Consider the following 22,146-nt stretch of genomic DNA (forward strand, 5'->3'; position numbering starts at 1 on the left):
ACTCATTTTTTATATCATACAAAAGAAAAAAAAAAAAAAAATCATATACAAAATTTGCAAATAAAAACTTAAAAACAAATAAAAACTCGTAAACAAATAAAAAAAAAAAAAAAAAAAAACTCTAATTAAATATTGAATACATAAGCACCTAATTAATTTATACAAAAAACATTCCCAAAAAAAGGAAAATCCCAATTTGATGAATAATGTGAAAATTTAAATACCACTTTTTGGAGAAACAAAAAAAAAGTTTTAATGTAAGAAAATAAAAAAAGCGGAGAGTGAAAAATACATAAGGTTTATGGTTCTATTACTAGGGTTCCATGAAGGAGAGAGAGAAGGAGATAGGGATCGGAAAACGTTCTTTACATGTTATTATTATTATTATTATTATTATTATTATTATTATTTTCTCTCTCATTGATAGAAAACACATTTTAGCGAATCTGGGCTTTTCTTTTGGATTTGTTTATCCACACTTTTGTGTTCCCGCAATTCAAGGGGCTTACTAGAGTATCCACATTTTAGACAGACTAAACACCTATATAAGGTAAACAAAATTGCCACGTCACCAATTCCTGAATATGGACTCTCTATTCACACTGCCAAACATAACCTAAGAAAATCGTTTGCGTCTAGACCATGTTGCATACATAGTTTGATTGAGTACAAATATTGTGTGATAAGAGTTGTAGTTTTGGTTCTTTTATTATTATTTTTTTGGAAAAGATTATTGGGGTTAAGCTGACCCCCACCTGTTTTCATTGCAAAAAAGTTAAACCTTACAAGCCTCCCCAATAATTGGATCCTTAAAAGAGGCACACAAAAAACACAAGGGGGCACACAAAAAAACACAACATTAACAACTAGCCTCAAGCCTAACAATCCTAACATACATGTGAACACACTACACATGATAAGTCGAACCTAAAAAAGTAAAAATAGTAATACTACTTCCGGCCTATTCATAATTTCCTTAACAATCTTAGGATGTTCCTTTCCAAGATGAGTCTGCGCTTTCTCATAGTTACAGAAAAAACCTTCGCAGACACAATAAACATAAGTGAGTCACAATGTATTATCCTAAAACTCTTTAGTATAGTCCTCAAGACATCTCATCTTTTTGTTCTTGGTTAGCAACTTTACCTTCTTCATCATGGCAAACGTATTAAGCTCTATTTCTCCTTAAGCACGTTGTTCTTGAATCATTTTGCTTCTTTTTGGCTTCATAGTAGTCCATTGATTTTGATCCTCAGAAGGCATTGCATACCTCAATGATCTTTTAGTCAAAATAGGTGTTGGGGCTACTATAGCTGGTGCATAGTATTCCCAAACAATTCGGGTTCATTTTCCGATAGATCATCATCTTCATCATCATAACCAGCAACTAACCTTTCATACATGTTTCGTTCTCTAATATTCAACATTTGGTTTAGAGTAACTCTATGCGGATGACTTTGGATTGGTGCATCTCTATTACTCTCATATCTTTGGTCACTAAGAACACCACTACACCTTGCATAGGTGCAGTAATTACAACACCCAAACCAACACCACCATAGATGATTGTGGAACAATCACTACAGAGTTTCTTATTTTTTGAATGACCGACAGTGCCAGTCCTGAAGACAGTCCACACAGGCAATGGGCTGGGCCCCCCAAGCTTTCAGCCCAAAATAGGGCCCCCAGTCTGGCCAAATCCAACTATCAACTATGTCTCTATATCCCACGCACTCAAAGCCCATTTCAATTACACTCGATATTTTAGGCCCAAAAGAAGTCCCTTGGCCACGCCAAGTCCCATTAACTATGTACTCTCTGCTATATGTAATAAATCAACCAAGTAATAACCAATTTAACAAACCATTTAGTTGTGATTATTTTTAAAATTCGTACTCCAGCTTTTAAGGTTGATATATGTTACCTACAACGCTATCCTTATGCTACATTTTTTAACTTTTAAATTAAGTTTTGTTATTGCAAGAGTGCAAAAAAAGACAACTACATCATTTTCTTCTTCAAAGTGTGATGTGATTTTCTTTTTTTTTTTACTACATACTTACATCGGCCCCAATTTCTGAACTCGCCTAGAGCCCCAAAACTCAGGGCCGCCTTTGATGACCGAGTAATATATAATTCGTTATTAAGCTGGCTAGAGTTAACCTTGCAAATGTATCCCCTTTCAAAATGATACAGTATGATAGACATAGGAGAATTGTCATTTTGAATATCGGTACCTATCATTATGAGCTGCATTTTGAATATCGGAATCTGTCTTAATTGGTTATTAAGTGAGAGGCTAGAGTAAACTGAAATACCCCACTTATAATCGCTTGTTTAAACAATCCGTGGGTTCCGAATTGAGTGCTGACAGATATTTCTAGCGCATTATAGTAATGGTGCATGATGTCAATCTCAGAGGCGAGCCATAATATTGAACAAATAATAAGTGTGATCGCGAAAAAGAATACTCAGTTGTATAGATACGCGTATTTATTCTTTGCTTCTCAAACTTTGAATCAATGCAAGCACGCTTGTTTGAACGATATACATCCCCTTTTTTTTTCAATGCTGCAACACTTTGTGTGCTCATCTCTTTGGATCAGATGTCACCAACCTCACAAATCTCTCTTTTTTTTTTTGTAACTTGACCTATACAATACTTGTTTTCAAATTAATATGATTGGATACATCTATCATACATTGTGATATTTATCAAACATTGGGCCGTTTCTTCATCTATCAATCCTATATATTATACATTGGGTTTCGACATTAAGTAAGCAGGGCTGACAGATAGTTCTAGCGCATTAGCACAAAATATGGGGCCTATTCAATTACAAAACCTTTAATTTGGTTTTTGGTGTAAACTTGTAATATTATCAGCATTCAAAAGAATACTCAGTTGGCTTCAGTGGGTTGGAATTTATTTTTTTCATTCCAAACTTTGAATCAATGCATTCCTCTTCATTTGAAAGAATTGAATTTGATTTAGTTTTTGGGCTGCAACCTTTGTTGCTCATAATCTAATACATGAATAGATGATTCAATTATTGGGCTTGGACTTTTATTTTTATTGACCTATACAATGGCTGGGAGGTATTTCAAATTAATATGATTGTTTACATGTTTACATTGTGGGCCTTTTTCTTGACATTGGGTCGCTTTCTTCATCTATCAATCCTATATATTATACATGGCCTTGGGTTTAGGCCCCAAGTAAAGCGGAGTGAACATTTCTAGGCAGAGAGGGCTCTTTTGACAAAAAGTCATTTAGTTGGTTTCTGTCTGCCCTCATTCCGTGTCTCTTCTCTTCGTCTCTCTCCTCTTCACTCCCTCTCAATCTCTCTCTCTCCCCTTTCCACTCCTCCTCCTCCCTCTTCGCTCATGCCCCCACTGCATAACAGTATACTAGTAATAATAATATGCCTATTCACCTGTTGGTTGATCTCATAGCCCACCAAAAAACAAAATCAGTTTTCAACACGAATATTGTTTGCAACTCTCTATCTAGTTCTCAATCCCCCCAAAGGGCGTAAGAGAAGGTGGTAGCAACCATTTTGCATGAACAACACGGGCATGTTAAGTGTTTGTGTCTACTTTTACAGCACTCCATTATTTCCTAATAAAGCACTCCATTAATAACCAAGTAATAAATAAGACAATAATAATCGCAACAAAAGTAGAAATTTTGGAATGTACCCGAAAAAGTAGGGACAACAAATTAATAAAAAAAAAAAAAGGAAAATTAAACTCTCAGTTACTTCAGCTGCTGCCGTAGCATAAACGAAGTCCGTTGCGTCACTTTTTCCATTTTTATAATAATAAAAAAAAAAAAAACAGCTTTTGCTCTGTCATTATTCTCTTCTTTCTTTTTCTTTTTCTATCTCTATTTCTATCTTCTCAAAATTTCCAACATTTCCTACTTTTTCATCACGAAATTTAGCTCCATTATTTTATTCTTGTAATTTTGTATTTTGGATTATTTTGATCTTCAATTGAGCAATGGAATTTGGTTTGTTGAGAAATTGGGTTCCAATTTTTTGTCGGTAGTTTCGGGGTTTCTTCTATTTATTCGGTGATGTAGATTTGTTATTTAGGTTTGGAATTTTGATGAGAATTTGAGGCGATTGAATTGAGTGTTGTTTTAAATGTTTTCGTCGGAGCATGTAATTGGCACAAAATTTAAGATTGAGCGTAAAATTGGGAGTGGATCCTTTGGTGAACTCTTTTTAGGTATCCTTTTCAATAATTTTTAATGTCTTTTGAGCTGCTTATTTGTTGTTTAAAGCATATGAATTTTGATGTCATATAGGTGTTAACATACAAACTGGGGAGGAGGTGGCAATTAAATTGGTATGTTCTACTCTTGATTTTTTTAATTTTAAAGCATTGTGTATACCTTATTGTTGCTGCCTGTGTCAGTTTTTTAGTACAACAAGTTTGGATAAGTCCGTCTCTCAACATTTAATCGTGCATTTTGATTGTGCTTACCTAGTAATCATTTATGGAAGTGACTGAAGCTAGAACTATTCGTTTTAGCAGCTTTGTACACTTTCATTTATCTATAAATAGTATCATGATTAACTTTGGGACTATGTTAGCCATACAGAATGCCAATTAGTATTTTTACTTCAAACAGAGTATTTGAAGTCGTATAGTTCTTCTTGAGCTATCAAGAATAGAAGCAAATACTGGGACTTCAATTTTATTTACATTTCAACGGTAGTGAAAATTTTAAATTTACGCTTTGGCAGTCTCATGACGTTGGATGCAGTTTAAGTAGAACATGTTGCTTGGGAAGTAGAAATTGCATATTATTGAAAATATTTTGAAATTGTGTAATTCTAAGTGAAACTTATGATCTATTGCTCTCTTTCTCTCCTTGCACATTTTTCCTAATTTGTTTTATTTTTATGATAAACACTTGTTCAAACAATTAGTAATCTTCCTATGCTAGAGTATTGGATCCAAAGAGGGGGCAAAGTAGTACATTGTGTTCATATAAGTTGTACGTGTTCCGGTGTTCCCACCTTGTGTTCATACAAATTATACCTACCAATTATTACATCATCATAACTGATTTTTGATCTCAGCGTGATGTTCTCGTGGTTCGCAGGAACATGTGAAGACAAAGCATCCTCAACTCCACTATGAGTCGAAATTGTATATGCTCCTGCAAGGAGGAAGTAAGTCTCTTACTGATTTACTTTTCTATTTTTATGGGTAATAGCGTTGTATATGAAAAGGGATGAAGTGTATTTCCCTCTTCAACCCATGAAAGTAATATTTTTGCTAATTTTTTGAAAAATCAAGTTTGGTACTTTGTTTGACATTATTTACTGTGCAAATGAAGCGGGAATTCCCCACTTGAAGTGGTTTGGGGTCGATGATGAGTTCAATGTTATGGTTATTGATCTTCTTGGGCCAAGCTTGGAAGATTTGTTCAATTACTGCAACCGAAAGTTCACATTGAAGACAGTGCTGATGCTTGCAGATCAGTTAGTGAGTACAGCCAATCTGTTTCTTCTATGGTGTTTCCCATAAAGTTGGCAGATGCAACACATATTCTAGCTGCAAAACTAATGCTTTCTATATTTGTTCTTGTGTAGATTAACAGAGTCGAGTACATGCATTCAAAGGGTTTTCTTCACCGAGATATCAAGCCTGACAACTTCTTAATGGGTTTAGGGCGCAAAGCAAATCAGGTATTTCCCCTTACAGGGTGGTCTCTAAGTATCATTAATTATGGAAATCTCACGAAAAGTGAGTTTGAGCTCTGTGGTTTTAATGATGAGTCTGCTTTATGTTACTAATTTTTACTATATATATATTTGTCCTCTGGTTTATGAGATAAGGTATCACAGCATTGAGAAAGTATGTATGAAAACTTTAAAAAATTGTAAACATACTTGAAAGGAACGTGATGTTGGCAACATGTTCGGTTTGATGTATATTACTGGTCATGTAGTTAGTTGCAAAAAGAGGGTATGTTTCTTGGTCGTGTTCAAATGGATCTTGTAGCTGTCTAGCTTCTAAAATATGGCATTCAGTGTAACAAACAATTATGTCATCCTAGGTAAAGCATAGTTCTAGTTGTTTATTTTTTTTGTATTTTGTATATTTTACCAATGCTCTTCTACGCAGGTTTATATAATTGATTATGGCCTTGCGAAGAAATATAGAGATCTTCAAACTCATACGCATATACCTTACAGGTAAATTGAGTGTATATCATGGTTCAAAGTAGTTCACGGTGCTTACCTTCTTATACTGTTATTCCATGTTAAGTTCTGCATGCATTTTTACCTACATAGGTACATATCTATGGTTGGTATTTAAATGCTGTTGGAAGTTGTAGAGAGTAAAGTATCAAGTTACTGCTAACAAATAAGCTGCTGATTCATCCAAAAAACAGTTTCCGTCCAATGCGGACCAAAAAAATCAAGTATTCTATTCTGTAATGATGCACTCAATTTCTCCATTTTATAAGGAACCTTGGAATTTAATCCATGATTAGGTTTTCCCAAATTAGTTGTAATTGGTTACCGATTGCCACCATCAAACAGAGTGTAAGAAACAAATACATTGTAGTATATTTTGTTACTTTCTGCAATAATTCCGAACCAGGAAGCTTCTTGTGCAAATAATCATACTACTTATGCTTGAAGATTTCGCATAAGATGGGAAAATCACTATATAAAACACTAAGTGAGAAATTTCTTGGTTTCTTCACAACAGCCGAAAGCCCAAAAGTGACTTATTGACTTTTTTCTTCTGTCTATGAGAGTATGAGCTATTGGAAATTCAAGGATCATGTTAACCTCCTGCTTTTGTTTTCCTCCCCCAACCCACAAACATACACACATGCATAACCAGAATCCATGTATTGTTTTCCTAAATGTATTACCTTGTTGTGCTTGTCTTGAATAGTTATCTGGTTTTTTCTTACAGAGAAAACAAGAATCTTACTGGAACAGCTCGCTATGCAAGTGTGAACACTCACCTTGGAGTTGGTGAGTATATTGTTGTCAATTAAAGTTGCTTATCCATTATTTTAAAGGAGACTGGTATGCATTAGGTTCACTCTAATCGGAGATCTTACCTTGCAGAACAAAGCAGGAGAGACGATCTGGAGTCTCTTGGTTATGTGCTTATGTACTTCTTAAGAGGAAGGTTGAAAATTCATCTCTATGGTTTTTTAGTTATTTATTCTAATCCACCTTCTACTGGACCAAATGGTATCTGGATTCATTGTATCCACACACTTTCTAATTCAACTTTTATGATTGTTGTTTATCAGCCTTCCCTGGCAGGGGTTGAAAGCTGGAACTAAAAAGCAGAAGTATGATAAGATCAGTGAAAAGAAGATGTTGACTCCCATAGAGGTACTATATTCACCACCCTGTACTTATTTATGGGCACATTGGGCCTGGTAAGAGTTAAGATGACTCTTGCATTGTCATTCGGCACCCTTGGCTCCCAGAGGTGCTTTTCTAGTTGATTCCTTCTGTTTATAGTAGTCATACAGTGATTGGTGAATTTATGTTGAGTGCTTCTAAAATACAACAGGTGCTTTGCAAATCCTATCCTTCGGAATTCATAACTTATTTTCACTATTGTCGATCTTTGCGCTTTGACGACAAACCTCATTACCCATATCTGAAGACGCTTTTCCGCGACCTATTTATTCGAGAAGGTAAACTATTGAAACTTTGTTGTCCTAAGCCTTAATATAATTCTCTTGCCGAATAGTAGGGATTAAAATATTTATGAGTGAGGATTTGAGTTTTTGGTTCACATTTTCATCTACATCATAAAACATTTAAAATTATAAGTGATTAGCTAATCTCAGTTTCCCCTTCAATCCCATCTAAAACAACAACATTATAACTGAAGTGCCTTCGGCTTGCTTGGTCTACCTTGAATTATTTTGTTTTGCTGCCATCCAATGTCGGAAAGCTCGACCTTCACCATTTTCTAGTTGGGACTGTAATTGGACCAGGTTCTCCAGTTGGTACACTATGGAAAGTTTCTGATTTTTTCAGTTTTATGAATCCTGTTAAAGTAATTACCACATTTGTCTTTGTCATTCTATATAGGTTATCAGTTCGACTATGTATTTGATTGGACCATACTAAAGTACCCTCAGATTGGTGCCAATTCCAGAGCACAGGTAAGAGTTGTTACACTTATTGTTTTAATCTATATCATTTTTGTTTCTTAGTCCATTTCTGTTTTTTCAGATGCCCAGTGGAAAAGTAGGCGCAAATATTGGACCATCTGCAGAGAGAGTGGAAAGGACTTCAGGTGCTTTTTTGTTTTTCCTTGACAATTTGACCTCTCTTTCTTTTTATCTTCCATTTTTCTTTTCCCCTTTGTGTGTGTTTGTGCCTGTATGTGTCTGTTTTCCTGAAAACACTGTATTGCAACTGTGGTTTACAACAAATTTTTGAAAATAGTTTCAACTCAATATCCTAAATGAGTTGAGTTAAATATGAATCGAAGTTGAATATTCTGTCATTTTAAGTTGTTGAGAGTAGATTGAATTTGTTTTCCCTTCTAATTGGAGTCTGCAGAATTTCCATTTTGATTTATTTCCTTTCAATTCTTGAATGTTTGGCTTGTGCTGTATAGTGGGACAAGAGATCCGTGATAGATTTTCCGGTGCAGTTGAAGCTTTTGCTAGAAGAAACAATTCAGGGTCTGATCCCACCAAGCAGAAGAGTGCAGAGGATGGACCATCATCGAAGGAATTGGTAAGTAGTTTCATTAGAAACTTAAAATCTTTATTACATGGTAACTTGGTTGAGTTTACCATTCTTTTTTGTCAAAAAATTTGGATTGGTTTGGGGAGAACTTCGATGTTTTTATTCCTTGTGAGAGTATTGTCATGTTAAAATCTTTGACACTTTGTGCTGGAAGATATCTATGGAATTTGAAGCAATTCTGACTCTGTTTTTTTTTTTCAAAATCATATCACAAGCAACGGAGGTGTGCACAGTATTGTTTGGAGCTCTCTTCATTTTTAACTTTGATCTTGTTATTAATTTATTTCTTGTTGATTTTTCAGGTACCTGACACTGAAAGAGACCGAACTTCTTCCTCTAGGAATGGAAGTAGTTCCAAAAGGGCTGTTATTTCAAGCAGCCGGCCAAGCTCCTCCTCTTATGAACCCGGTGAGAGTCGAGCAAGCCGATTAGCATCAAGCAATGCTCGACTGTCTACTCACAGGATTCAGCAGGGTTTCGAGTCAAAATCGGCATCATTCACCCGTGCAACAGCTGCAAGAGGTACCCGTGATGATCCTCTTGGGAGTTTTGAGCTCCTTTCAATTGGTGCAGAAAAGAGGAAGTAAAAGAAAATTGGTAATTAGATAGTACTTATATCTGGGGAAATTCCCTTTTTCCTGTTTCATGCGTGTTCCGAAAAGTTGTTACATTACCATTGTATATGCAAATTTCCTTTCACAGTTTCTTCACAGCTGAAGTTTGTTGGTCTTTCTTGTTGAGAACATTTCACTCTTTTCTTCAGAGGCTTTGACATTTATATTCTGTTGTAGACTCGTCCAACATACGGAAGGCTGTCATCCTAGGCAATTGTTTATAATACCCGAGACTTGAATAGTTGTAATAAATACTTCTATGTTTGTATCCATTTCTGTGCTTTCCCATTTCAGCTAAAGCTGTGTGGTTTCTCTATACTCCGACTTGTGTCTGCTACTGGGAAAAAATGTAGTTCAGGAAAAGTAGACTTTTGGCCATTCTTTGGGTTTTTTCTTTTTTGGTAGTTATCCTTGCCATTATTCTAAGTTGTGAGTGGCTGGACCATTTTTATTTTGGATGTTTGTTTTGTAGCTACTTATAAGTTGGCAGAACCACTTATTCTGGTATGTTCGCTACTTACAACTGTACAAGTAGCAAAAGTGTAAGTTACAAACTTATTAGTATTTAGTAGCAAGCCAATTATATAAGTTTTAAGAAAAAGATGGAGTTGTCAAGTCAGCCAATAGCGTTGCCAAAAATGAGTAAGAAAAGAAATGGGGTTCAGGAGTACGAAGGTGAAGGCCCGTAGTTTGTTTTTTGTGCAGCCAGAAAGATTGTAGTTGCATCCCCAAGAGTAAAGCAATGGTGGAGGACAACCCTTCGTTCGGAGGCTATAAAATCATATTTACAAAATTTTGTGCAATAATGTGAGGTCACAAGTCACAACAAGGAAGAGGAGCAGTTTATAACGCTCTCTTCGTTCTGCACATTACTATTTCCTTATTATTCTTTTTGGTCACAGGGGATGACAGGAATATAAGCGTGTAAAGGAAACAGCTCACAAATTCCATTAATTTTTTCTCTGGCAATTTCTGTATAACTATTTCTGCAGGAGATAATCTGAATTCTTTGCCAACATTCTTTATGTCTAAGTTAAAACATTTTAGAAATGCAAAAAAATGAGTAGAAAGGTTAAATAGTGCCGGTCTAAACAAGTAAATGACAGTTGAAGACTTGAAGAGAGGTACATTGGTAGGCCATCAATATAGATAAAACCAGAAAACATCTGTGCTGTTCAGAAAGATGTAAAAAACAAATGCACAAAATATTGTTATATACACTATGCATCCTGGCCGAAATAAAAAACAGTAACAGAGAAATGAATTTCCAGAATACAAAGAGTCGTCGTATTTAGCAATATCTTCAGATCATGGATTTCTAAGGGCTGCCAACCTCTTCTCCAGCTCATCCACACCCGAACTGCAGACCAAGTGATGTAACACAAGAATCAAATCAACTAAATAACACTTTAAATAGCAGACTAGCTTGGGGCAATAAGATTTTGAGAAAATCTGTCTAGGACTCGTCCCAACACAGTATGGTAGATAACCACAGAATACAATGGTCAAAAGTGACATGAAATAGATCAGGTAAGACGATGAGGATCAATGTCCCCATCACCAACCAGAATGCAGCTGGGATGTTGAATAGAACAATTTGAAAACAGGTCTAAGGGCTTCAAAAAAAAAGTGTGGAACACCCATAAACAACATATAAGTGTTCCTACCTTTGATGCATGTGACGTTCAAGGGTGTGGAATGTGAATGTCTGACTTCTCATTACGAGACTCACAAACATTACATTCTAATAAAATCAAACTCTCCATCATACTATTTTTTTTAGAAATTTGCTCAAATCTTCATCAGAGTTGATTAATCACTTTTTGGTCATAGATGATAAAGACAAAGACTGCCATGTCATTAATTCATGTGCAGAGAGAGAGAGAGAGAGAGAGGATGTAGTAAAATACCTCCCAACATCCTCCGTCTTCTTGCCAGCAATTCTTCCTTTGGGAGCGGCTGATAACTGTTATAAATTCCATAAAACTCACATTAGCTCATTTGTTATTTTTCAACCATTCCTTACATTGATTAACAACATATTATTAAGTATAAACACTGTGGATATCTATTTAAACCAATCCTGACCTGTGATGCCACATCAACACCAATTTCATCTAGCACCTGCAGTTGATACAGCCAGAGAAAAGTAAGGTAAGAAATGTAAAGTATGTAAAACAAAATAGAGAAAGAAGGTAGTAAGTACTTGGATAATACTCGGGAGAAACTAGAGAAGTATACCTGATTGGTCAGATCATCAGTTTCCTCTTCAGCTTCGTCATCGTCTAAAGCATCATCAATGGCATCTGACATCATCTCTGTCTGCAAGGATGATTATCATGCCAGTAAGGCACATTTCCAAGACATAAAATAAAACAAATCTCCTTCACACCAACAGATAAAAATATAGCATACATATTTGTGAGAGATAAAAAACATAATCTTACTGTCATATCCATCTGTGCTGATTGCCTTTGGAAATCTTGTATCACCTTTGCTTGCTTTGCAGGAGCCATTTGCTGCAAAACAAAAGTGAGATAGTTCAGAGAAAGAAAACAAAAGGAGAAGTTAAGGTGCATATCATGATTATCTTCTCACAACTAAAATAATATTCATGGTCAGTAACCCAAAATACAATCAGAGTATTTACATTTGGGTTCAACATGGTCGTAGCCCAAATGTTGTAAGATATTTGATTGTACATGCATGCAACTATACAAGCATGAACATATATGTACAACATAGCTATGCTTCTTATGACAGACCTTATTCATAGCAGCCATCGCCTTAGTCGCACCCTTCATGCCAGTAGCAACTGCAGTATTGGCACACATTGCCTGTAAAAAAGGAGAAAGATTAAACTAAAGTGCCATACCCAAACAAAGAACTCAATAAGAAAAAGTAATGGTTTTGTCAATGTACCTGAGTGTGTGTTCCTATACCTCTCATTTGAGCTCGACTACCTTGTAAATTAGCAATTTGCTGCCTTAGTCTGATAAGCTGACGGGCAAGAATTTTTGTTGCAGCCTGAAAATGGCATAAATCAGTACCATTACCATAAGATTCACCTACAAGTTTAACAGCCTACCTCATTTCCTGTTTTGGCAGTCCTCTTTATCTCAGCAACTAGCCTCTTTTCCTGTCATGGTGGTGGCTCAAGTTAGGCTCTTTTGATAATTTCAGACATACACTCTTCATGAAAAACAAATATATGAGTTAACATACTTCCAATTGCAATGAAGTAATTTCCTTCTCAATGCCTGAAACAAGATAGATTCATGTGAGATACCATATCAACATAAATCTAACATTCTAGTACTGGAGATAAAATAGACACTAGCAAATCTTGGACTTTTATACATTATTATTAGAGACAAGTCAATATACCTCTAGTGGCATTCGTCATTTCTCTCTTACTCGCCCGTAGTGCTTCTGCAATCCCAACATATTAAAATCAATCAATGCCCATGGTATAAATTTGATATAAAGTGAAAATATAATGGATCAAATAATAAAAAAACAAACCTTTAGGGGTGGGTTTTTTAGCGAATATGTTCATGACTCAATTGCCTCAAAAGAGAAAAGCCAAAAATTGAGGAGAAGAAAAACCCGAGACTTCTAAACGAGTACAGATAGGCTTCTTGGAAATTTACAAAGGCTTTAAATATTCTGACTTTAATACTGCTAGTAGGGGTGGAACTTGGGTCGGGTTAGCCCAAGCCCGATGGGTTAAAATCCGATTTTTGTTGGTGTTGGAGTAACATTTCAGATCCGTGGTCCGGACTTGGTATTGTAAAATCAAAATCCGACTCAGTTTTGGGTTGGATTCGGATTATAATATCAAATAACCGAAAAACCCGAGCCCGTCTACATATATATACATATATATTTTATTCTTTCTATTATGATATATTGTTTCCTTGTAAGGATTTATTATTGTCAAAAATAAAATTGATAATATTAATTTTAGATAAAATAATTGATTCAATCAAGATTAGTTTTCCTTTTAAATAATCAAATCTATTTAATTTAGTTAGAATATTAAATTTCGGTGTTGAAAATGGCGTTGAATTCTTCACTTTTTAACATTGAAACCCGATAAACTTGACCAACTTGAGTTGGGCTGAAAATTTAAAGACCGACTAGAGTTCAGTCCCGGCTGGATTGAAACATTTGAATCTCAACCCGACCCAACCTGCCGGAGAAGATGATAGGATTATGGGCTTAGTCCATGGATCACGGACATAACAAAGCCCAAATGAAAGATCTTATGGGCCGATGTTAATTATTAATTAATTAATTAATGATTGTTCCGTGTTAAAGTAAGCGATCAAAAAGGGAAATACGAAATTGAATACGCAGTTGCCAAGTGTGACTGTTGAACTCCTTTTTATTTAAGGCCATAGAAATAGAAAAGAGAAAAAAAAAAAAAAAAAAAAAAGGTTGGTTTTCATTTTCAGTTGTGAAAGAAAAGTTTTAGCTCAATCAATTGTATAGATCGGTTGTTGATTTCGATCTAGAAGAAGAATAAAATTGTATTTGGGCATTGAGAGATCTATAGATATGAAAATGGATGTGGAAAATAGTGGAGATGTGTCTTTGTCATCATCATTGGACCCGGAATTGTTGAATTTGCCAGAGTTATCTCCATTGGCTATTAAATCAAATCCTTATATTGCTGAGGAGTTGTATTCGCAGTGGCTCTCTTTGCCAGAAACTAATAAATTGGTATTGTCTCGCTACTTATCCATATTTACCTCATTGTTTTGTTTCTTTCTTGTCATTATTTTTTTGTTTGATGTTAAAAAAACATACTTTTTCACTTTTGAATATGTTTTATAGGTAAAATCTTTGATTAACGATGCAAAGACTGGTGCTTCTGTCCCGGGGAATTCTTCCAGTTCAACTTCTTCCCCAAGCAATTCACTGCCATCAATGTTTTCTGCTGGCAGTACACCTCCGCTTTCCCCAAGAAGTACATCTGGTTCTCCACGTGTTGTGAAACGTCACTCGGCTGGTCCTTCTCCCTTGGGTTCTCCCATGAGACTAGCTAGTAAGCCGGTACGAGAAGCCATACCGCAGGTACCAACCATATATATTAGTGGGAATACCTTTTTTTGGTTCATTATTTTGCTGATAGAGTTGTTGAATTGGTTTCAGTTCTACTTCCAAAATGGTCGCCCACCTCCAAATATTCTGAAAGAGCAATATCTAGCTAGAGTTGACCAACATTTCTTTGGTCATCCGGATGGACTGCAAATTCATGGTGAGGGAATATTTTATGTTGATGCACGGTAATTTTGGGTGGAAATCTTATTCACATCCTTTCCTAACAAGTAGTTATTTCACTATTTCAGATTTTAAACTAATTACAAAGGAACTCTGCAAGCTTCCCTCATTTTTCTCTAGCATTCTCTTCAAAAAAATTGATACCAATTGCATTGGTACGGTCACAAGGTACACAATTTTTGTTTTTGTCTTTCCGAGTTCTCAAATTAATGAGATCACACACCAAAAAAGAATAAAGTGTTATTTGGGAGACATATGGAAGTTTTATATTTAGATGAGACTCTTTGTTGGGCTATTGAGATTTAGTCTTGCTGCTGGGTCTGTTCCTTTTTTTTTTAATCATCAATCTCTTATCCTACAACCTCTTATTTTTAATTGAATTCCTTTATAAGAATCCAACTTGTTCACTGTTCATATGGGGCATTCAAATGGTGAAAGTAATCCTTCATGTGGTGGATGAGTATGATTTACTTTTATACAACTGTGCACTTGATTTTTTATTAGTTCTACGGAAATCAAAAGTTTGTGCCTTTCTCAAAGAAAAATTAAATACCTTTACTGATTGATTTTTCCCTGGTACACGTGTTTATACTGCTGATTATGTCGCTCTCTGGATAATTGTAGGGAGGCGTTTGTTGATTATTGGGTCAATAGCAGCATGTTGACCAAGGATATAGAAACCCTAATATTTACAATTTTAAAGCAGCCAGATTGTAATTACCTTACTCAGGTCTGTTTTTCCAGGTTTCTGCAAAGTGTTTTAATGCATATACTCTATCATACAAATGCATATAATCTATTGTACAAACAAAATGACTTGGATCTTCATCAGAAAAGTAACAGGAACTATGCTGTTACATAGGCTAATGTTCTTGTAGGTTTACGGTTTGGTCACAAATCTTTTTTCTTTTGTTTTGCGGTTTTGTAATTTTACATTCCTCAATCTGGATGCAGGATGACTTCAAACCTGTCCTTGAAGAACTTTTGGCAACCCATCCTGGATTGGAATTTTTGGAGACCACACCAGAGTTTCAGGAAAGATATGGTACCCACTCTCTCTCTCTAATCACGTGCAGTTTCTTATACAGGAGTACAGGACAGAGTTTATTAGAATTTCTTAAAATTAATCAATACTCTGGATAGTTGACAGTCTTTACAACTCTTGTTAGCATACACACATTTTACTTCTTTTTCCCTCGATAATAATTTTCAGACACAGATACGTTTTGTCAATAAAATCATCCTTCAACTTTTATTTTTACATTCATAAGATTGTGATAAGTCTCCGTCCACAGAGACTAGCGGAGCATTTTTTTTTTCTTTTATTTTGTTGGGTCGGGTGTGTTAGGCAAAGTCCAGCAACCTATTCTTTCTTTGCCCTTTAATCACCAATATTTGATTATGCGTGCAATTTGTTATCATGGAAAGTTCATGACTCTACCTTGTTTTGCAATGGTTCAGCGGAAACTGTCATATACAGAATATTTTACCATCTGAGCAAGTCAGGGAGTGGTCATCTTACACTCAGGGAACTGAAGCGTGGAAATCTAATTGGTGCAATGCAACATGCAGATGATGAAGAGGATATTAACAAAGTGTTGAGGTAGGTGGACTAGCTAAGAACTCAGTAAAATAGGTAGCGAGGGTATATTTATACTTTTTTCTCATCTCTTTACTTTGCAGTTTGTGCATGTCATACTAACTTAATGCTCCACTTGATAAAGGATTTATAAGAGACACCTTTGCTGGCTCTACTTAATTTGTTTATTTTGTTCCGAATTGTTAATGCGGCTATTTTCAAAAATAAAAAAGAAAGAAATATTTGTTTCTTATACTGTAAATTATTATGCAAAATTACTTGAATACTCAAATATTGTTGGCAATTTGTTAGTGGTTGATATGCTTGTAACATATTGTTGTTGCTACCGTATCATTGATGAGATTTTACCTGGTGTCAAATCTAGTAGGACGAATAAGGATTTTTCTTATATTTCCTTACTTCTGAAGGTACTTTTCATATGAACACTTCTACGTGATATACTGCAAGTTTTGGGAAGTGGATACTGATCATGATTTCTTGGTTGATAAAGAAAATCTTATACGATATGGAAATCACGCTCTTACATACAGGATTGTTGACAGAATTTTTTCACAGGTTTGTATCCGTAATACCGTAGCATTCCTACTTTTGTAAGTGAAGGAAAGATATAATATGGATGCTTGTTTGCTTACTTTTCTTTTGAAATTCTGATCTTACCTCAGATTCCGAGAAGGTTTACCAGTAAAGTTAAAGGGAAGATGTGTTATGAAGATTTTGTTTACTTTATGCTTTCTGAGGAAGACAAATCATCCGAGCCTAGTCTCGAATATTGGTATGGTCGTTATTTCATGAATATATTATGCGAAAACTTTGTAATTGATACAGTACAACTTTAGACGAAGATGTAAAAAACATGCTTGTATAATGTTCTTTCTCCTATTCAGAAGTAAATGTTTTGCACACATGAAAGTTAGATGCAGGGCTATTAGAAAATTCAAAGAAACAACCATTATCAGGAGAGAGGACAAAGTTTCCGATTGTTTCCTGGAGAAATATGCCTTTACTAGGGACTACTTCACCAAAAATAAAATAGGAAAAATAAATTAATAAATTAAGAAGTAAATAATAATTGAACCATCTTTTGTTGGGAAAGATAGGTGGTTGTTCATTCTGGGCCCAGATTATGGCGACAAGGATTTTATGTTAGTGTAATATGTTACTGAATCACCTATAGATTCTGGATCTTGACAAACTTTATTTAAGAAATCTTTCCTTGTCGTCTTTTTACATATATTGGCCTTCAGCAACATCAGTTATATCTCCATTTTTTTTTTAGGTTCAAGTGTATAGATTTGGATGGAAATGGTGTGCTTACACCCAATGAAATGCAGTTCTTCTACGAGGAACAATTGCATCGCATGGAATGCATGGCCCAAGAACCTGTGCTGTTTGAGGATATCTTATGCCAGATGGTTGACATGATTGGACCAGAGGTTATACATTATTGATTGTCTGCTCTAAATTTTGTCTGGTTTAGTTGAGATGAATTTTTGGATTGTAACAATTGAAATTTGCTTGCAGAGAGAGGGCTGTTTTACACTACGTGACTTAAAAGGATGCAAACTTTCTGGAAATGTCTTCAATATCCTCTTCAATCTCAATAAATTCATGGCTTTTGAAACTCGTGATCCATTCCTTATTCGTCAGGTATTGAGATATTCGAAGCCACTATATGATCCATACCTAAAGCATAGAAAATGGTTTCATGCTGCTTTGAAGATGTAATGATGTGGTTTACTGGTATGAGCAGGAACGTGAAGATCCAACTTTGACCGAATGGGATCGCTTTGCCCGTAGGGAATATATTAGGCTTTCAATGGAAGAAGATGGTGAAGATGCCTCCATTGGAAGTGCAGAAGTTTGGGATGAATCACTTGAAGCTCCCTTCTGACTTAACGGGGGTAAGTGGGATGTCCTTGTTGTTTTCTTTTGTTTTACTGGTTTTAAGCAGTTGATTTTCTTAAACGGTCTTTTTTATTCAATCTAATGAGTTTACTTCCATGTTTGTTCTCTTGAAATTGAATGTAGTGTGAATAACCTAGAAGCCTAGAACCTATGCTACTTCCATGTTTCCTGATCTCATTCTACATGCATGTTCTGTGGCATTTCAAAAGTTGCCGTTGTGGTAATTTCATCTGTTTCTGATCTAAGTCAGGTCCTTAGAAGAAAGCTGTGGATGCAATATTGAATGGAGAAATAGCCTGTCACTGGAGTACCCTTGAACCTGGTAAAAAGTGAACCCTGGTAACAATTCAATTCCCCGTCCACGGTAGTTCGTCGGATGGCCATGTATATGTACTCAGATATGTCTGTTTTCAAGTGGGTGGTATCCTTGCCTTTATTCAAGTGAGCGGCCAAACTGGACTGCTAGGGTGAATGCTTTAATTGGGAACATCAGATGCCTCCTTGATGGCAAAAGCGCAACTGCTGACAGGTGGTGAATACTTATCCAGGTAGCATAGTTTCAGAATAACGATATCAATTTGTTTCCTCTTTTTTAATGGATGTATAGTTCCACTTCTGGCTGTACTTGTCCAGTGGCAGGAGGGCTTGCTTTTTGAGCTTTAGATGGCATGCTTTTTGAGCTTTAGATGTTGCATGTTGATGTCTGTGTGTGATGCGCACTTTTCTTTATTCCATTTATTTATGAGAAAGAAGAAAAATAAGTATTTATATTAGTTTGATTTAGTTTACCAGCACAAGGCACTGATCGAGAAAACCCTGTACCGGAAAAACCAAATATTAAAAGTCACAAGAAAAACAGCAATTTGATTTGTCTATATAAAACATATTATCATATTGATTACACAGAAAGACCTCCACACCACACGATGGTGCTGTTTGTGCATACTGTGAAGTGAACAAAATTTGAACTCCGGTTTGGTTAGAGTAATCTAATTGGTTTGCATGGGTTGCTTCAAAGTGTAATTGTGTTTTAAGTTGTGTGCTACATTGATGTTTAGAAAATTTTACATGACTGATTAGCAATTATCCTGTAAACTATGACTACTATAGCAAATTAACAATATAAGGTTAGATACAGTATTCGATACATCGCCTAAGACGTTAAGTCTGAGGGAGGCTGCAAAATAAAAGTTTTTTCTTTTATGAGTTCTCTTGCAGGAATTTTTATGTAGACCTTTGTAGAGTAAAATATATTTCATTTTACTGTCTTGATTAGGCTCATTTACTCAAATATGTATCTGACATGGCAGGAGCAAGATGTTACCACAATCCAGTAGGGCATAAAATTTGTTGGACATGGGTCAGAAGATGGGAGACGAGGTTAGATATCCATTGTATATATCGGTTTTGGATTTTTGAAATGGCCTTCATAACTAATTATAGCCAATATTGGGCTAATTTGGATCTGGATTTTTAGATCACAAGTTTATTGGGTCGCATTTATTGTTAAAAAGTCCTAATTTCTCTTACAGTGGATGGTTCTTTGAATATTATTGTTATCCATTGTCAGTTTATCACAAATATTAGATATGAAAATGTGATTATCTTTTGTTTCGTCAGATTGTGAAGATTTTGAATCAAACAATAGCAATCGTATCCGTACTGTTTTCTTAGTCAGATCCTAAAGGGTTTAAATCAGGAAATTTTTACCGGATTGGGTACTGGATTAAGTTTGAACCGTGTCCCATTTTACACCCTGCAATTTAATGTAGCTCGTTTGCCTATAACATAATACCCCCATTATAACATTGAGAAGACAGAAATGCACATTCATCTGTGTCTCTCAGAGGAGGCCAGGAGGGGTTTTGCCTTGGATTGCTATCGTGCCAAATAATGAAACCCTGGCTTTTGGAGAAACGGATTATAGTCCCATAGCAATTTATTTTAGGCTAGTAGATAGTCGTGAATTGAATCCTGCTTCTGAAGGTAAAAACATTTAACTGGAACCGAATGCCTCTGATTTTGATTCGCACTGGAACTTTTGCATATGATTCGTAGACTGTCCACTTTGTTCTCCAAAAAGTTCGGCAATAAATCCTTTAACCGTTGTAGGTTTGATCAAGAATCCCACATCAACTTGTATATCCATTGTAGGTTTGATCAAGAATCAAGATCCATCGAGGACCATATCTATCAATTTACTTTGAAGGAAATATATGGAAGGTCCAAAGTAAGTGCTAACGTGACCAAGCTGGGTTAGAAACTTACGAACACAGATACATGTGCATGAGTTGGCAATGCAGTTATCGAAAAAAAAAAAAAGAGTTGGCAATGCAGTTCTTGTATCCCGTTCCTGTATCTCAATTCTCAAGGCATGCTAAGAAGCTTAGCTAGTAGAAATCATGCGTGCATATGCAAAATTGGGCAGTCATCGTTCCGTAAATGTACATTGTCAACTCTGAATACTATCATAAGATGAATATAAATAAATAAAAGGAGAGACGAAGAGACGGTCCATTATATCACAAATTGACATTGCAAAATCTGGAATCAAATTCTATATTTTTTCACTAATGCTATTACATAATCAGTAAACAATAACAAATCTTAGTTATTGAAATGTAAATATGGAGAATTAATCTAATACATAATTGTTCGAGCCTAATCAAGTATTAGGTTAGCTAAGAACTCTAATTTGTCGACTCCACTTAGACTTCGGAGCCCAGCATTCTCTTCACGCAACTGAACAACTTCATTGATATGCACATCAATGATTTGGGTGGGGAAGATAGTCTTCAAGTGCTCCAATGCAACATGAGCAGCCGCATTCTCAGCATCCTCTCGACTTGATTTCCAAGGGCCGTAATACCGTTCTCACGTTTGCTCATTAAGGATTTTTACAGAACCTTGGTAGCTCTTACTATTTTCAGGACCATCTGCTGAAAAGCAGATAATAGGGGCATAAATGCATAATACCTATTTTTTTTAGGACTTCTTTCAGAATTACTTTGAATGGAACCTCAATGGAAGGCAAATCGCCCATCTTGTACCTAAAACCAAGTTTCTACCCAAACAAAAATTTGCTCTTCAACAAATTATTCAAGAAGAACCACTTCTCTCAGAGTCCGTATTCTCTTACTTGGCACTCACTAAAATGGTCGTGCATGAACTCTAGAGATATTTCAGGGTGTGTGAGTTTGGGGGCAAGTCTAATTTTATTAAATTTGGGGCAAGTCTAATTTCGTTTAAAAAATAGGGATGTAGATCTATAAAATCTTAATTTTCAAACTCCAATTCTATTTGGACTCCAAAATCTGAATTTTTAGGAACCAAACACCTGATTAAAATCGTACTTAGACACGTGAGTTCAGTTTCTGATTAATTAGATACCTACAAGTAGACGTAGAATACAAACAAAATTGGATTGAAGTAAAGTATTATTAACCAGCCACTCCATAGTTAGAGCCAAACGAGAAAGTCTAAGGCAGTTTGCGATACATCTGAATTTGAAACGAGACATACTAGAAATGGTTTCAAGTTTTGAACCCTGGGTACAAGATTTCAGACAATTTTTTTTCGATAAACAGATTTCAGATAATTTGAGATTTTGAACCTTGGTTAGTTGGTTGCAACTTTTAATTATTTGAATTTGGGACTTTTTGTTATTTTGTAAAAATCGCTGGCCCAATGTTGGCTTACCTTAAGAATCATTTCTAAAATCCTAATATCTGATTCTCTCAAGTATTGTAAAATAAAACTATGAATTAACATATTTGAATCATATGCATATCATCAAAGCTAATTATAAAGTTAGCCTTTGTACGGTTGTGCCATGTCAAGAAAGAAGACTTTTTTTTTTGATAGGAAATCAAGAAAGAAGACTACGACACATACTTCATAGTAATAAATAGGGGTTTTTAGGTCTTAGTCCTAATAATAGTTGGTTTATTAGGGTTTGGTCTAGAAA

General features: G+C 35.4%; 3 protein-coding genes across 6 annotated transcripts; 2 read left to right on the top strand and 1 right to left on the bottom strand.

Annotated features, from left to right (window-relative positions):
- Positions 1–3,654: 3,654 nt before the first annotated feature.
- LOC147500274 (casein kinase 1-like protein 10) lies at positions 3,655–9,657 on the top strand. The gene is made up of 14 exons (XM_086561951.1): positions 3,655–4,236; positions 4,316–4,356; positions 5,120–5,189; positions 5,357–5,505; positions 5,613–5,708; positions 6,148–6,218; positions 6,955–7,016; positions 7,113–7,176; positions 7,304–7,388; positions 7,573–7,699; positions 8,103–8,176; positions 8,247–8,310; positions 8,638–8,759; positions 9,074–9,657. The coding sequence occupies exons 1-14, from the start codon at positions 4,152–4,154 to the stop codon at positions 9,356–9,358; spliced, it is 1,395 nt and encodes a 464-aa protein (XP_086418077.1). The 5' UTR covers positions 3,655–4,151; the 3' UTR covers positions 9,359–9,657.
- Positions 9,658–10,506: 849 nt separating this feature from the next.
- On the bottom strand, positions 10,507–13,065 carry VPS2.3 (vacuolar protein sorting-associated protein 2.3). Its single transcript, XM_086561952.1, has 11 exons — positions 12,911–13,065; positions 12,773–12,817; positions 12,611–12,645; positions 12,474–12,524; positions 12,308–12,412; positions 12,151–12,222; positions 11,833–11,904; positions 11,627–11,707; positions 11,474–11,509; positions 11,296–11,351; positions 10,507–10,745 (listed from the first exon to the last, which is right to left on the bottom strand). Exons 1-11 carry the CDS (start codon positions 12,942–12,944, stop codon positions 10,694–10,696), a joined length of 639 nt encoding a protein of 212 aa, XP_086418078.1. The 5' UTR covers positions 12,945–13,065; the 3' UTR covers positions 10,507–10,693.
- Positions 13,066–13,737: 672 nt separating this feature from the next.
- LOC147500276 (putative serine/threonine protein phosphatase 2A regulatory subunit B''delta) lies at positions 13,738–19,798 on the top strand. Of its 4 annotated transcripts, none has more exons than XM_086561957.1 (14): positions 13,738–14,113; positions 14,228–14,467; positions 14,546–14,651; positions 14,743–14,842; positions 15,299–15,404; positions 15,629–15,719; positions 16,136–16,277; positions 16,682–16,829; positions 16,937–17,046; positions 17,551–17,707; positions 17,796–17,921; positions 18,025–18,175; positions 18,430–18,727; positions 19,490–19,798. In XM_086561957.1, the coding sequence occupies exons 1-12, from the start codon at positions 13,949–13,951 to the stop codon at positions 18,163–18,165; spliced, it is 1,632 nt and encodes a 543-aa protein (XP_086418083.1). In that variant the 5' UTR covers positions 13,738–13,948; the 3' UTR covers positions 18,166–18,175; positions 18,430–18,727; positions 19,490–19,798. The 4 variants fall into 4 exon arrangements, with proteins under 4 accessions (XP_086418083.1, XP_086418084.1, XP_086418081.1 ...); XM_086561958.1 differs by having other exon boundaries at positions 18,430–18,708; XM_086561955.1 differs by having other exon boundaries at positions 13,747–14,113; positions 18,426–18,727.
- Positions 19,799–22,146: the final 2,348 nt, after the last annotated feature.

This window comes from Coptis chinensis, chromosome 5, assembly GCF_015680905.1.
Source record: "Coptis chinensis isolate HL-2020 chromosome 5, ASM1568090v1, whole genome shotgun sequence".
Taxonomy (NCBI): domain Eukaryota; kingdom Viridiplantae; phylum Streptophyta; class Magnoliopsida; order Ranunculales; family Ranunculaceae; genus Coptis; species Coptis chinensis.

What these genes read in the sequence shown, in the direction of transcription:
- LOC147500274 (XM_086561951.1), top strand. Translation starts at nt 4,152, where the DNA reads ATGTTTTCGTCGGAGCATGTAATTGGCACAAAATTTAAGATTGAGCGT. An exon ending in CGACCTATTTATTCGAGAAG is followed by an intron (nt 7,700 to 8,102) that starts GTAAACTATTGA and finishes CATTCTATATAG; the next exon opens with GTTATCAGTTCGACTATGTA. An exon ending in GTGCCAATTCCAGAGCACAG is followed by an intron (nt 8,177 to 8,246) that starts GTAAGAGTTGTT and finishes CTGTTTTTTCAG; the next exon opens with ATGCCCAGTGGAAAAGTAGG.
- VPS2.3 (XM_086561952.1), bottom strand. Translation starts at nt 12,944, where the DNA reads ATGAACATATTCGCTAAAAAACCCACCCCTAAAG. An exon ending in GTATAGGAACACACACTCAG is followed by an intron (nt 12,223 to 12,307) that starts GTACATTGACAA and finishes CCTTTTTTACAG; the next exon opens with GCAATGTGTGCCAATACTGC. An exon ending in CTGATGATCTGACCAATCAG is followed by an intron (nt 11,510 to 11,626) that starts GTATACTTCTCT and finishes TATCAACTGCAG; the next exon opens with GTGCTAGATGAAATTGGTGT.
- LOC147500276 (XM_086561957.1), top strand. Translation starts at nt 13,949, where the DNA reads ATGAAAATGGATGTGGAAAATAGTGGAGATGTGTCTTTGTCATCATCA. An exon ending in GGATGGACTGCAAATTCATG is followed by an intron (nt 14,652 to 14,742) that starts GTGAGGGAATAT and finishes TCACTATTTCAG; the next exon opens with ATTTTAAACTAATTACAAAG. An exon ending in TTGACATGATTGGACCAGAG is followed by an intron (nt 17,708 to 17,795) that starts GTTATACATTAT and finishes ATTTGCTTGCAG; the next exon opens with AGAGAGGGCTGTTTTACACT.